At 42.7% G+C, this 15,164-nt stretch overlaps 1 protein-coding gene across 1 annotated transcript in view; it reads left to right on the top strand.

The window, feature by feature from the left end:
* The first annotated feature begins 1,610 nt into the window (after positions 1-1,610).
* LOC125284873 (cytoplasmic dynein 1 intermediate chain 1) overlaps positions 1,611-15,164 on the top strand; it is a 75,041-nt gene continuing 61,487 nt past the window's right edge. The window contains 6 exon segments of the mRNA XM_048229014.1: positions 1,611-1,907; positions 3,197-3,313; positions 4,247-4,361; positions 6,023-6,107; positions 9,990-10,049; positions 11,508-11,623. Of these exon segments, the coding sequence (XP_048084971.1) occupies positions 3,206-3,313; positions 4,247-4,361; positions 6,023-6,107; positions 9,990-10,049; positions 11,508-11,623 (484 nt within the window). The 5' untranslated portion in view covers positions 1,611-1,907; positions 3,197-3,205.

The raw sequence follows: 15,164 nt of genomic DNA, 5'->3' as shown, positions 1-15,164 counted from the left end.
AATTGATATTGTATCTATGCACCTTGGCATCAATTCAACGCTATGCGAACACAGAATGGCGCACCCTCCCATATGTGACATACATGTAGGCTATGTCTATGGAGAACCTTGCAACTTCGCTCTCCCCTGACCGAGATAATTAACAAATTGCACCATGGCAAAAAGTGTGCAATACCCTAGGCCTATTTATGTAACTGTGTAATATTACTTTGTCAGTTGACATGGCTCTTCGGAGATTATCTTTGCCGGTTTGTAAACAAATCTATATGTGTCCAGGGGGAATGCCATGAGTGGTAACCTATTTATGACAGCTGTAAAGTTTCTTGGTGTATGCCCTCAGTGTTGTCTTCAAGGCAGCGCTGCCTAGAAGGCTCTATGGTTAGACATGGGTTAAGGTTAGAGTTAGGGTTAGGTTTAAGGTGCCTTTAAGTCGACAGTGGCAGCGCTGCCTGGACGACGACGTTAGGGGCATAAAACATCATCAAGCGTTGTGTAAAATGCATACTCTGAATGTTTGCCTGCTTATAGATGTATCTTTCCAGGATGCCAGCATTTAACAGATTGTGCTGTAAATGGGAGATTTTTTTAATTTTGTTTGTAGGTTAGAAAACTACATGCATTGTGGATTTGTGTTTTTAAGTAACACATGCTTTCACTATAATTAGCTATCTGGCTGAAGAGATGTGATAATTAGAATCAAGGTAATGTTTATAGCCTATTAGGCGGTTTGTTTTTTTCTTCTTGTCACACAATTTCTGCAGGTCTAAGCCCGCTTTGCTACCAGTCTCCATTGATGGGGTCAATGTGGAGGTGTATCTGGCCTACACCTGGACAATAAACTGGACTGGTCAGCCAATACTGAAGCACTACAAGAAAGGGCAGAGCAGGATGTACTTCCTGAGGAGGCTGCGGTCCTTCAATGTCTGCAGTAAGCTCTTCAGGATGTTTTACCAGTCTGTTTTTGCCAGCGTCCTCTTCTATGCTGTGGTATGCTGGGGAGGAAGCACAAAGAAGAAGGATGCTGGGCAACTAGACAGGCTGGTAAGGAAAGCTGGCTCTGGGAGCCGAACTGCATCACATCAATATCAGACAAAAGGACCCTGAACAAACTGATCAACATATTAGACAATGAATGTCATCCACTCCACAGCACCTGATTGATCATCCTTATAAGCACACTGCAGATGATTTCGTTTTTTTTAGTAGGCCTATATTTAGTAAAAAAAAATATATCTACTGTCTCTATTGTGCAGTGGAGTTATATTTATATACTTATAGCCTATTACTTTTTTCTGCTGTAAGTGCATGTTGTGTACATGTCTGTCTATCTATCTATATCTATCTATCTATCTATCTATCTATCTATCTTTTCTTGCAGTTAGATGACAGATAGGCTAAAGGGCTACGTGTAGCCTAATCCCCGACATTTTACTGTAACTAGACTAGCCTTCTTACGAAACGTTCGATCTCTGACAATATGAGGTTGACCACCTGAAATTTCCTGTTCTAAGACTTGTAATCACTACGAAATTCGGTAGATGGCAGCATTGTAATGAACTAGGATCTGAACGTCGGCATTATTTGACAGCATGTGTTAACGCGAAGGTGGGATTTCATTCAGGCAAAGGGCTCGTAGCTTACTTGCGCTGGGTTGGCATCATCTGCTTATGGTTGGCACACTGTCTTCCTGAGATGTAGGTTGCCTTCCGTGATTGCATAGAATAGGTTAGACTATTGTACATCCATGTTGGTTTCACAACTTAGCAGACAATAGACTCTCGTTATGTTTAGACAATACACTGTTATAATGTCCTAATAATAGCAGCCTACAGAGGAGGAGGCGCCGTAGTCTTGGACAGCGTGATACAGCATCTTTGCAGAAGGGCATATCCAGAGGGACTCCTCAGGTATGAGACACTTTCTGGTGACGTCGGGCAACCATGACATATAATTTCACATTTTCATTTGCCATCGTGTAACGTTCTGTTATGTTGTGTAATGTTGCATTGCATGTATTCACGGGTTACAATTCACACATGACGTCATGTTCATTTCATAAGGACTTGTCAATTGCTAGTTAGCAATTAGCATGCTGTAAGTGGAAGGCATTTTACAACATGTCACTAATGTCATAATGTCAGCTGGGTCATCAGAGTTACTAGTTATTCATATTGTCACAATACTTTTGGAAGCTTTATGCGTTGAGGACTATGTAGCAATTCAGAGCAATGGCTAACAATCTGTAGACTATCTAGAATTCATTTGCATGAAGAATGCTTGACTGAGTTTTATCCAGATATAGCCTAGGCCTAGCCTATCACACCCTTTTCCCCAAATGCATTGAACACAAAGCTAATGATCAGTGACTTTAGGTTTAGCCTAAAGGATTATGACCCAATTTACTGCTGGTTAACCGCATTTTCACTGCTTTGGGGGGAATTTACTTTTTTGTTGAGCAATGGATTGGTATAGGTTACAAGGTGAATATTTTATTGTTAATTTGGCATATAAACCACACAATCCCAGACCCACCCAACCAGCCAGCCAGCCACACACCCACACACCTACTCTCTCTCTTTCTCTCTCTCTCTCTCTCTCTCATAATTGCAGTTTGTGTATTCTATGTGTGATGTTATTTTGTAATTTACTTTAATAAAGTGTTGTTCCTGTCTTGACATGATCATGTGTTATTTATTTTTTTGTTCTTTTACATTTCTGTATTCAGCATATTCAGAAGTTCCATGTCTTTTACGTAGGAATCCACAACATATCAACATATTCCACATTCATTTACAATATATTTGAAATTGTATAGGATCATACTATGACAGGCCCTAAGATTAAGCGTCACCTTCATGTCTGTTTTCGTCTTTTCACCAGCTTCATGACTCATATTCTGTTGGTCAATGTGATAGAATATTGTAATGATTAGCACCACAGAATTACAGTGCTACCAAAACTACACTGTGTTGTGATACTACAGCATTGAGACTGGAAGTCTGAAATGCAAAATATCATGATTAGCAACAACAACAGGTGTGTCAGTATTAGCAAGTGTATTGAAAGGGATGGGATACATATCTACTTAGAGCATATATGTACAGCTTATGTTGTCCAGGTGAAGTATTGGTCCAAAGATAGTTGTAAGATGTAAAGCAAACACCTTGTTGTTGCATGCCCTCTTTCCTAAACGCAGCAGGACAAAATGGCTGACAAAAGTGACCTGAAAGCGGAGCTGGAGCGCAAGAAGCAGCGCTTGGCTCAAATCAGGGAAGAGAAAAAGAGAAAGGAGGAAGAGAGGAAAAAGAAAGAGGTGAGTGAGGAAGTCCTCTTGGCGCTCTCTGTCTCGTTGAAGAAAAGCAAGAGAGAGCTTGATGATGTGAAGTAAATTGAACATATACAGTACGTCCTCTGTGTCTTTGTGAGTCGTTGGTTCTCAGAGGAAGGTTTGAGTGAGTTGATGCATATCATTTGGAACACGTGTTTGTGTGCACATGTGTGCCAGTCTGAATATCTTCCTGTTTGTGTTTTAATGACTGCGGGGGGCCCATAGTGTGGTGTGTCTGTGGCATCATATTATGTTTGAATGTGCAAATGGGCCTATATGTTTGTGTGCGTGTGTGTGTGTGCGCGCACGTGCAAGTGTGAGTGTCTGTATACCTTCCTGTTGTTGTCTTAATGAGGTTGTGTGATGTAAATATGCATTACAAGTGTGTGTGTGTGTGTGTGTGTGTGTTGCCTGTGCCGTTATGCTTTTATAAGTTTACATGCATTTTCACAAATATGTGTTATTATGTGCCCCAGTACGTAGTTCTATTGATATTTTTAGTGATATTTTTAGCTTGTGTGGGATGATGTGTGCGTGCATGTATGTTTGTGTCAGTGCCTCTGTCTTATGTTTGTATGCATATGTGACTTCATGTGTATGGATTTGTGTTTATGTGCGTGTGTGTTGATATTTTAATGAGTACATGTGCTCTTGTGGGGTGTTGGTGTGGTGTGTGTATGTACATGTTGTTATGTTTGTATGTGCTTACATCTCTGTTTGTGCTTTCTTGCGTGTGTCCAGTCATCTGCACTTGTCTCAATATCTTCCTGCTTTTAATGAGTTCCTGTGCTTGCGCGGGGGACTTTGCGGTTTATGTGTATGTCTGTATGTGTGTATGTATGCAAATGCATTTGTGCCTGTATGTGCTTCACATGTGTGTGTGTGTGTGTGTGTGTGTGCGTGTGTGTGTGTGCACAGTCAGAGACACAGCAGAAGGCCGAGGTGGCCCCTGTGGACTCGGATCTGGACCGGAAGCGAAGAGAGACGGAAGCGTTGCTGCAGAGCATCGGCATCTCCCCTGAGCCCCCCTTAGGTACAGTACATCACGCACGCACGCACGCACACACACACACACACACACACACACACACACACACACACACACACACACACACACACACACACACACACACACACACACACACACACACACACACACACACAGTCCTCTTTAATCTCCATCCTCATTTGACATTTTACTGTGTTTTATGTAGCCTATACATTGAGTAATTCAGTTAATTCTAATTCAGTGAATTTGTATACTACCCTGTATTTATTTTTTTTTGTTTTTGTAGAGCTCTTACTAGGTCATGATTTGCGCCCCAAACAGTGTCAGATCAATAAATCATAGCTCTGAGAATTACAGACTGTGCATGAGGAAGTGGGCTTTTGTTAAGTTTTCATGTGCACCCCTGGGATTGAGATCAGGAGGTGCAAGGATGCTGTCTGATTGGGCCTTTTCGGAATCTGCTGATACCATAATTGTGTCCCACTAATAGTGACACCTAGTGGAAACATATCGTAATGGCATACAAAGGGCTGACATGGGTGTTCTGCTTATTTTGTTGCCATAAAATCTATTTATGTATATCCATGAATGTCTTTGTCTAGTGGGGTTGGATTATAACATCCTCAAGTGTTTTAATGTGCCAGTAATGTATGTGTCATACATTAGTAATGATGTAGTCGAGCAACTGTAGCATCATTGGCTGACAATCACTCAACTCAGGTTCCATTCCCAAACCTGCAAAATATCAGTAAAAAGAAGCTGTTCAATCAATTACATGATAAGTCATATTCATGGGCCATTAATATGCTGTTGTGTAGTAATTCAGCTAGTAACATTGCGGATTATTGCAATTCACAATTCAGAGTCACTGATTAAGTCAAGTCAAGTCATTTATTTATATAGCACATTTAAAAACAACAGGGGTTGAGCCAAAGTGCTGAACAAAGAAAGGTTAGCAAATAAGTCATAACAATAAGACCATACATCTACACAAAGGCCATACATCTACACAAACTAAGTGTGATTATTCGTAGCAAGACAGCATTAGTAGCAGCAACAAAAAAATATATAAGATAAATAAAAATAAATAAGAAAATTAAGACCAAAAACATCATACTGTATTAAAAGCAAGTGAGAAAAATATGTCTTGAGATTGGATTTGAAAGAGGGAAATTGTAGGGGAGGATTTGATATGTGGATGGAGGGTATTCCAGAGCTTTGGAGCGGCTACAGAAAAAGCTCGGTCGCCATGGGTTTTAAGGCATGTACGTGGGACAGCAAGCAGTAGTTGGTCTTGTGACCTGAGTGACCTGGTAGTAGAGTGTGGGGGCAGAAGTTCAGAGATATAAGGTGGGGCTAAACCTTTAAGGGCTTTAAAAAAAAGTAAAATTTTAAACTCAAACCTGAATTTGACCGGAAGCCAGTGTAGCTGAGCTAAAATTGGTGTTATGTGATCACTCTTTTTGGTGTTGGTGAGGAGCCTAGCAGCAGTGTTTTGTACCAGCTGGAGTTTACCGAATGATGAATGAACAATGGCCTATTTAACTGCAAATGTATATACAAAATATCATATATACAATGTATTTACAAATGTGATACAAATGTCATATGTGATATATACTCATTGTTCTCAGTAGTACTGCAAAATGGCACCCATCTCACCTGTTTGTGTTTGCTCTGTGCAGTCCCGACGCCCATGTCCCCCTCCAAAGTGAGCACGCCCAGTGACACCGGCAGTCAGGACTCTGTGGATGGTGGAACGGCTGGCAGGTAGGCTATGCTGTTCTCTGGTTGTCATGGGAACGCCAAAATAATACACCAGCACATACACATGAACCACTCTGTCTACCACTCTTGCATTGATTTGTACATCTGACCATTTGATGGGGAGTATTAACCTCACCTCATCATCTGCTGTGTCCTTACTCGGTGTGTTTCAGTTAGCTGCTATAAGTTAATTTGCCATGTCCTTGATTTGACCACTGTAAGATGCAGCTACCTCCGGTCAATGTGCAGGGAGCATGCAAGTAAAGAATGTCTGTGTTATTGGAACTTTCTGGATGGGTGACCATCAGGCAGTGTAGAAATTTCTAACATTAATTAAAGAGCCTTGGAGAGTGTGTATTTTTATTAACAACTATTAACTATCAGAATATACATTTAGACATTTGAAGTGTCCAAAAACATGTTGCTTATAGCAGCTTCAAACTGTAAACCATCTCATAGTAATGGTCACTGCTCTCCAGGACATAGGACACACTGAGAGTGCTCTCTGAGAATCTTAAGATTACTCAGTCTTTCCCTATCGTTGTTAATTGCATTCAAAACACAACCTTTTGTTACTGATAGGACTTGTAAAGAACCAATGCATTTCCTTGCCATCTTAATTGAAATGAATGATCAGGTCCCCCTCTTTGACCAATGGCCATCTTTCTCTCCCTCTGTTTGGTTATGTGGGAACGACAGATGTAGGTAAGGACATATGCCACCACTTTTTTTTTTTCCTTTTTGAACTCATTGACACATTGTCATCAGTTTGTTCTCAACCATAATACATTTGGAGCTAGAAACCACTCCTAAAAAAAACATGTCTTTAACGGCAGTGTAGGAATGGTCAGATTCACAATGTCAAAGTACCAGGATGTTTGAACACACCCAGGGAATGACCTAACAACCTACCTTCTTTGTTGATTAGTAAACTTGTAATTGAAGACCTGTGATGAAAAGTTAGCTTCTTGACAGATAAAACAGATACCTCTCATTTCATAAACTGCATTACTAAATGTAAGTATCATGTAACTGTAATGTCTGCTAAACTGTCACTACGCTGTGTTGAGAAGTGTTTGTTGGTCCACAGAGAGCTCGCTGGGTGGTCTTCTTTGTTCTGGTGTGGGCTCTGAAGCACTTTTCATTTATTTCTAACACCTCACAGTCTCTCAACCAGAGGCTCTTACAAACGTCTCACTCACATTGTCATCTTGTTTCTAATAACACCCTCCAGCCTCTGGCGAGGGCAGATGCTTCTCTCACAAGACAGACAGACAGCGGGCACTGCCCAGGCTTGTGGGCACACTGCAGACAGGGGCGAAGGAGAGAGAGAGAGAGACAGAGACTGCTGCGTAATTATAGGCCCTCCCGATGCCACCCTTTGCGCTCAACCGCTGAGCTGATGTGACACGCCCACACAATGCCCCATGCTGGCCGCTGTCACCCGCAGTAGGAGGGCAAAGAGGGCAAACATCTGACTTGTGTGTGTGTGTGTGAGTGTGCTTGTTTGTTTGTGTGTGTGTGTGTGTGTGTGTGTGTGTGTGTGTGTGTGTGTGTGTGTGTGTGTGATTGTGGTCGTGTGTGCGTGTGTGGGTGTGTGTGTGTGTGGGGGGCGTACTGTAGATCTTGTGGTGCTGTCATATACCCAGCCTCACTGGCCACAAATGAAACACAGCCCTTTCCCATCTGGTGACTAATGCGACATGACACAGGATTCCTCCTGCAGCGACAGACCACCGTTGCAAGAACCCGATGCTATGAGATATACACAGACACACAGAGCGGCTCGCCTTGAGCCTAGAGCCCCATTGGAGCGTTTTGGTGCCGCAGTGTGATGCTTATCTTAGTGGAACTTAGCCTAGTGGGAGCTAGCTGCTTCTCATTAGCTAGCTGCTTCTCATTAGTCCATGTGCGTCTGTCTGAGTCTCTCCACCGTGCTCTCTCCATCTCTAAACTCTGTTCCTCTCTCAGGGCGGGCAGCAGTGGCTATAGTAGGTACAAAACTGAGACAAAGAGTGAGAAAAGGTATGTGTTTTTAGATAGCCTTGATGCTTTTGGCAGGAGCACATACACACACATTCCCTCTCTCTGACACACACACACACACACACACACATTCTGTCTTTGACACACACACACACACACGCACACACACACACTCACACTGCACAGCATAAAAATAATCAAAGGCAGCTTTGCAGCAGTGTGTTAAAAATACAACGCCTCTCTTCACACACAAAATGTTTGTGTGACAGGGTTTTTTTTTTTCTCAAGAGAGCAGAGAGCGGATTTGTTTAGCTCGCAGTCTTGGGTTGAGTGCTGCCTGATGCCTGCTTGATGTCCCCCCTTCAGCGGTGACTTGAGACATTACCTCTTGCATGGATAAACCTGAGAAAAAAAGCCATTTCGGCATGAAGGTGAATGACAGTGCCATTTGCAAAGGTGTCAGCCAGCAGTGACAACAAGGTGGGCGTCAGAGGGGCTGACACTCGAGTACTGTGGCTTCTGATGATTCCAGAAAAAGGAGGACAGGGAAGGAATGGTGAAGGGCATGTCAGCCGAATGGCTACCGTGCTGCTGGAGGTCACTGAGAAGTTGGGCCCCTTCACAGGGCCAGGGCATCAACCACAGTGCTTACTTTACCATTTTACTCCAGGTTGTTTGTGTTTGTAGGTCATGTGAGGTTCTAACTGATGCAATGGCTTTCAGATAAATATGGTCCAGAGACACGTTGCATCCCCTGGACTTGCATGACCAAGCAGTCATCATATATGAAGTGGTTGTGGTTCATATATGCCGTTGCAAACATGCTATGGTGCTCCCTATGTACCCCTATGTATCCTGTGGCGATACATGGCATTAAGTACCTGTGTGATTCCTGTATATGTGCCCGATATGATATGGAGATGATAACATCTGCCATGTTCATTCGAAAAACTTTTTCCCATGTCACCTTAGCATACACCATGCTAAAGAACATCTGTGCATTTCCCTAGAGACGGTTTAAACACAATGGACCCCCTGCTATACATTATATCATATTTATGATGGACATATTTATTACTTTCTATGACCTCCGAGGCAGCACACATTTACAGTAACTATATAGTGAGTCATTATGTGCAACAAATAGCTTTGTCAATAGAGACACATGTATATATTTATAGTTAATAATGATCCATTTTCATATTTCTCATGACATTTTGACATCATGCTGCATCACTGAATGTTGAACATCTGCTTCAAAGAGATCTCTAGAGATACCAGAGAAATCTTTCTTTGCATATAATGTTTTGAACCATAACCTAGGTCATCATCATTAAAGCTTATTTGTTCTTACTGTAATCCTGACATCCTCATTGTTGACCTTTGAACTGCATCATGTTCTGTATGGTGTTGTGCTTATGGATTTGGTTTTGTTGCTCATGTCTGTGTAATCCTTCCTTGCATGCACTTTGTGAGTGTGTGTGTGTGTTAATGTATGTGTCTGTTCTTACGTCTATTGTATGCTTGGTTGTGTGTGTCTGTGTGTAGGTCTGTGTGTAGACGAGGAGGCGAGTGTTGCCTCCTCTGTACACACACACGTGTGTGTGTGTATGTGTGTGCGTGTGTGTGTCTCCATGTGTGATTGTGCTCCTGTATGTTTGTGTGATAAGGTGTGACAGAGAGAGCTGTATGTTATGGAACAGATGACTATATGTTTGTATGTGATTGTGTACACGTGTATACGTGTGTGTGTATATGTGTGTGTGTGTGTGTGTGTGTGTGTGTGTGTGTGTGTGTATTATAGTTTGTGAGTGAGTGAGTGTGTGTTGTGTAAGAGAGGAGGCTAATCTGGCATGTTCTCTCCCTCCCCTGTGTGGCGCCCCCTGCTGCCCCCTTGAGGACCCTGCAGTGGGACACTGACCCCTCTGTGCTGCAGCTGCAGGCCGACTCTGAGCTCGGGTACCTCCTCCCTTCTCTCTCTCTCTCTCTCTGAGTCAGTCTATCTCAGTCTATCTCTTTCTCATTCTTCTCAGATGATGCTTTCCCATCCACCTCCTCTCTGTCTTCTTTGTTGTTGTCAGCAAATCAAGTGTTCTTTCTTTTTTCATCCATCAGCTATTTCTCTATCACTCTATATCTATATCTCATGATGTCATCATGGTCTGCTCACTTTCTCTTCTGTACCTTTCATATTGTATCCAACTCCAACTCTTCCCCATCCCTTTCACACTGTGTCTCCTTTCTCCTCTAGTCTTTCTCTCCTCTAGTCTTTTTCTTCTTCTTCTTCCTCTTCTTCCTCTTCTTCCTCTTCTCTGTCATCTCCCCTTAAGCCATGGCTCATCATCTTATCTTATCTCACTTCTCTTTTATCTGTTTGTTTGCAATGTTACTCTTTCTCTGTCTCTTTCTCTCAACCTCTATCCTCCTTTTTTCATCTATCCTCTCTTTCTGTCCCCTCATCTGTTTCCTCATCTCATCTCATCTCATCTCTCTCATCCCCACCCTCAGGCATCTTTAGTGCTGTGGGTCCATGCTGGCACTGGCACAGATGCACCTCTGCCTCCGGCTGCTTAGGGAGGGATGTTAGGCCAACTGCAGAGCTGCATGCATGCATCACACGTTATGCCTCCTCAGTGCCTGTGTGTTACTGTGGCAGCATAGCCTCTCTATGCCCATAGACTCCTCCCTTTGCCCACTTAGTGCCCACATTGTCCACTTCCATCCACCCCCACACCACCACCATTACCACCTTCCATGTCTCTGTTGTGTTGTATGCCATGTAACAGGACTACTGTAGGCATGTAGGCTACCCTACCACCTTACCACCACCCCGTGCAGCGCCCCCTACAGCTAACTATACAGAATACACATACATTGCAGAACTGTACAGATTAAAAATAGGCTATACCCACAACCTTGTCACGGTGCTGGTGTAATATATGTAGAATACTATGGAATATATGGAGGACATCAGAGGGAAGCTGGAACTGCAGAGTATCAAGACATGTTTCCCCTCTGTCTGGTGGCAGTTACTGTACAGTACATGAGCATCAAGACATGTTTCCCCTCTGTCTGGTGGCAGTTACTGTACAGTACATGAGCATCAAGACATGTTTCCCCTCTGTCTGGTGGCAGTTACTGTACAGTACATGAGCATCAAGACATGTTCCCCTCTGTCTGGTGGCAGTTACTGTACATGAAAAGATCACACTAGGGAGGGAATTAAAGATTCACTGTGAATTACATGTCTGTCTGTATAGCTGTGTGTGTGTGTGTGTGTGTGTGTGTGTGTGTGTGTGTGTGTGTGTGTGTTTGAGAGAGATGGAAAGACAGAAAAACTGCATAAGGGTTCAGCGATTCTGTGTTGCACTCAGTGGCTGTCCTAACGCGGTGGCCATTTTGTCCTTGTGTGCCCAGGCGTCGGCTGCACCGACTCGGCGCCTCCAAGATCACCCAGGTAGACTTCCTGCCCCGCGAGGTGGTGTCCTACTGCAAAGAGACCCAGACTCCACTGGCAGCCCATCAGTCTGAAGGTAAGAACTCACCTGAAGCCTCTCAGTAGGGATAGATAGATAGATAGATAGATAGATAGATAGATAGATAGATAGATAGATAGATAGATAGATAGATACTTTATTGATCCCCAGGGGAAATTCAAGGATGGGTCCTGCTTTCTTAGCAGACACTTTTCTCCCAAGGTGACTTAGTGGCTTACTTTTTTTGTGTATACTTTCTGGGAAATGCTTGAACACACAAACACACACACACACACACACACACACACACACACACACACACACACACACACACACACACACACACACACAGCAGACAGACAGACAGACAGACAGACAGACAGACAGACAGACAGAGACAGACAGACAGACAGACACACACACACACAGACAGACAGACAGACAGAGACACACACACACACACAGATAGAGACACACACACACACACACAGACAAACACAGACAAACAGACAGACAGACACACAGACAGACAGATAGACACACACACAGACACACACACATACACACACACACACACACACACACATTTCAGATTTGTGATCAAATTTAGAAGTGTGGTAATGCGTGCAGCTCTACCACTTTCTCACCACCTCATCAAACATATAATTATATCAAGATATTGGTCAATATAAACTATTTTCACCATAACTGGACAAATTAAGAATCCTATATAGTCAAGTGTATGAGTGTATGATTGTTTTCATGTATTATGGATTGCATTAGAGTATTATGGAGGCATGCCAGGTTACAGTATGGAAGATTGCATATAATGCCACCATAACTGTGGTCACATGCTGTAGACTACTGTACCAGAAGCTCATATAATTAGCAGGGGTGGAAATCTTGTATTTGATATAGAGTATTGAACTGACCAGAATTATGCGTCTATAGTGTGTCTTTTGACAAGCACAGAGAGATAATCTTTCATCTGTTTTATGAAAGGTATTGGGATGTGATTGGCTCGAATTGAATGTCACTCCAACCTTTGCTTTTTGTAAGCACAATGCTTGCAACACAGCATTTCACACATGATGATTCAAGCAGTCAACAGCATTTTGCGACATTGTTGATTGGCAGAGTGTAATATGATTTGATGGGGATTCCATCTGTCTGTGTGTTTGGCATTTTGGGAAAGATATTCTTGCTTGTCCATTTTAAGTCAGTTGAACCACAAATATTTAAATTGAGTTTCTGCGTTCCGTTTTTTGCTTTGAGAGGAACTGCACTACAAAACAATAAATCCTGCAGTTGACTGTGGCAAGGGCACATGCCAGGGCACAGCCTGGGTGGGCACCAGTGACTCAGGGGCACAGCTCTCGTGTGGCCACTGAAGGGCCTCATCCATCTCCTCCTGGCCTCGTGCTGAAGTGACTTACAGCCAGCTGATTACTGCCTCCCATGGCTCCCCTTTGTTACTGGTGTGTGTGTGTGTGTGTGTGTGTGCGTATACAGTGTGTGTGTGTGTGTGTGTGTGTGTGTGTGTGTGTGTGTGTGTGTGCGTATACAGTGTGTGTGTGCGTGTGAGAGAGAGAGAATCGGTGAATGTGAGGCTTTTCTTGTACAACACTTTGAGTACTTAGAGAGGTAGATACAGTACAGTGTCTTAATTCTGTCCACCAATAATATACAAGGATTTTAAAACAAAACGATATGTAGATACATGATTGATTGAATTGAATTGATTCACAGATAGACATTGGCACTAAGGAGTCATTTCCAATATGAATATGTGCAATGATGTACTGATTGCAAAGAACCCAATAGACATATACTTTTACCTCTCAATTCACCCTTTCAAAAGGTTGGACTTCATCACACATCTGTCCATCCATCAAAGCAGGAGTGGAGCACCATCCTTCCCTCTCCTCTTTTAGAATCTTAAAATCTTTCATCAGGGTTCTCTTTTTTACCCCAAGAATTCAAGAAAGCGTACTGCTCTCTGGTGGCAGCGCGCGATGGAGAAGTGCCTTTGAAAGGAGACGCCCGCCTGTCAGTGGCCATCCACCAAACATCACAAGAACAGTAACCACATTCACTTGTGCCTTAAGTGGATGCAGGCAGAGGTAACTCAAGATGGCTTCTGTGAGAACATCACCTGGAATGTGGCCCTCCTCCTCCTGCTCTCTCAAGGGAGCTTCATCTCTTTCTTTTTCCTTCTTCCTTTCTTTTTTTCTTCTTTCTGTCTTTCTTTCTTTCTTTCTTTCTTTCTTTCTTTCTTTCCGGGTCTCCATAGAAACAGATCCTCATTGAGTCTAGCCAATTCTATCATTAGGGAGGCCAGATTCAGACACAAATTCCTCTGGTTCAGAAACAGTTTTCTTTTTCAGTGTTTTTTCCCTTTTCAAACTATGCATGCAGCCGTGATGCTCCAGTCTTATAAATCATGGATTGCATCAGAGTCAAATAGGATAGAAATGGTGAACATGTTCAATTAAATGTTTGAACAGATTTAGAGATTACTTTAAAGCCCTGTAATTCAAAATATTCTTCTTGTGTAAGAGATTAAGTTACGCAATGTCACTGTCAATTTATATACAATGGCAGCAAAAACAACTGAGAAGTGTTCTCTACTGTTTTCAGTAAAGCATGATAGTTAATTGCAAATCCACTCGCTTGCACAAGTGTACTCTGCCCAACGGCTTTTTCCCCTCTCTGCTCTGTGTTCTCAAAATTAGACGGCTTAACTCATAGTCATATTTAAAGCATCATATTTCAATTATTACTTTGAATTTACGACCTTGTTAAAATGGGGCTCTCATTGCGCTGGGCTAATTTGATTGCATCCTACAGACTCAGAGAGCCAAGCCTGGGTTTTAAAGCTGCAGATGGTTCCAGAAAAGCATTAAGCATCTCCATATGGATGGAGCCCTTAACAAGGCCTGGTCGCTATTTGCATAACACTTCTGGTAGCTGTAATGCAAAGCATAAGTCCCCCCCCCCTCCTCTTCTCCCTTGTGTAGTCTAGTGAAAAACTATTTCAAAATCTTTTTTTCTAACATTTTCTTTTTTTCAGATAGGAAATCCTGAAAATAAATTGTTTTGTTTTGCTTTATCCGCCTTGAACTCTTGTTTTGTTTTGGGCTGTTTTATTTTTTATTTTTTTCTGAAAATGTCTTCTTTTCTTTATTCACACTAGAAAGACCCCCTCTCCTCTCTCCAGTCCTCTCAAAGTTGCTTGATCCCACTGTTGGCAACAGCTGGTTGCCATGTGATCGCCGACTTCCTGTCATTATAACTGATGTGCTTTTTATTCTTTCCACTTCCTCCGAGCCTGATCAGAATTAAAATTGCTGTTGGAATTTCCTGCTGAGGCGGGGTCATTTATTCAACAAGTGCAGACGGTGACAGGCGCTTTGATTGGACGCTGGCCCTCAGCGATGCCTGCTGCCTGCACATTGGTTGGCCTCTAATGGTCAGTTTGTTTTTTTTCAGCTTTTTACCTTTAACCCCCACCACACACACACACACACACACACACACACACACGTCCACATCATACCAATATCGCAGGTGAGGACTATAACCCCCCAACTCAACA

Source organism: Alosa alosa, chromosome 20 (genome assembly GCF_017589495.1).
Source record: "Alosa alosa isolate M-15738 ecotype Scorff River chromosome 20, AALO_Geno_1.1, whole genome shotgun sequence".
Lineage (NCBI taxonomy): Eukaryota > Metazoa > Chordata > Actinopteri > Clupeiformes > Clupeidae > Alosa > Alosa alosa.
This window is presented reverse-complemented; position numbering and strand designations above follow the sequence as displayed.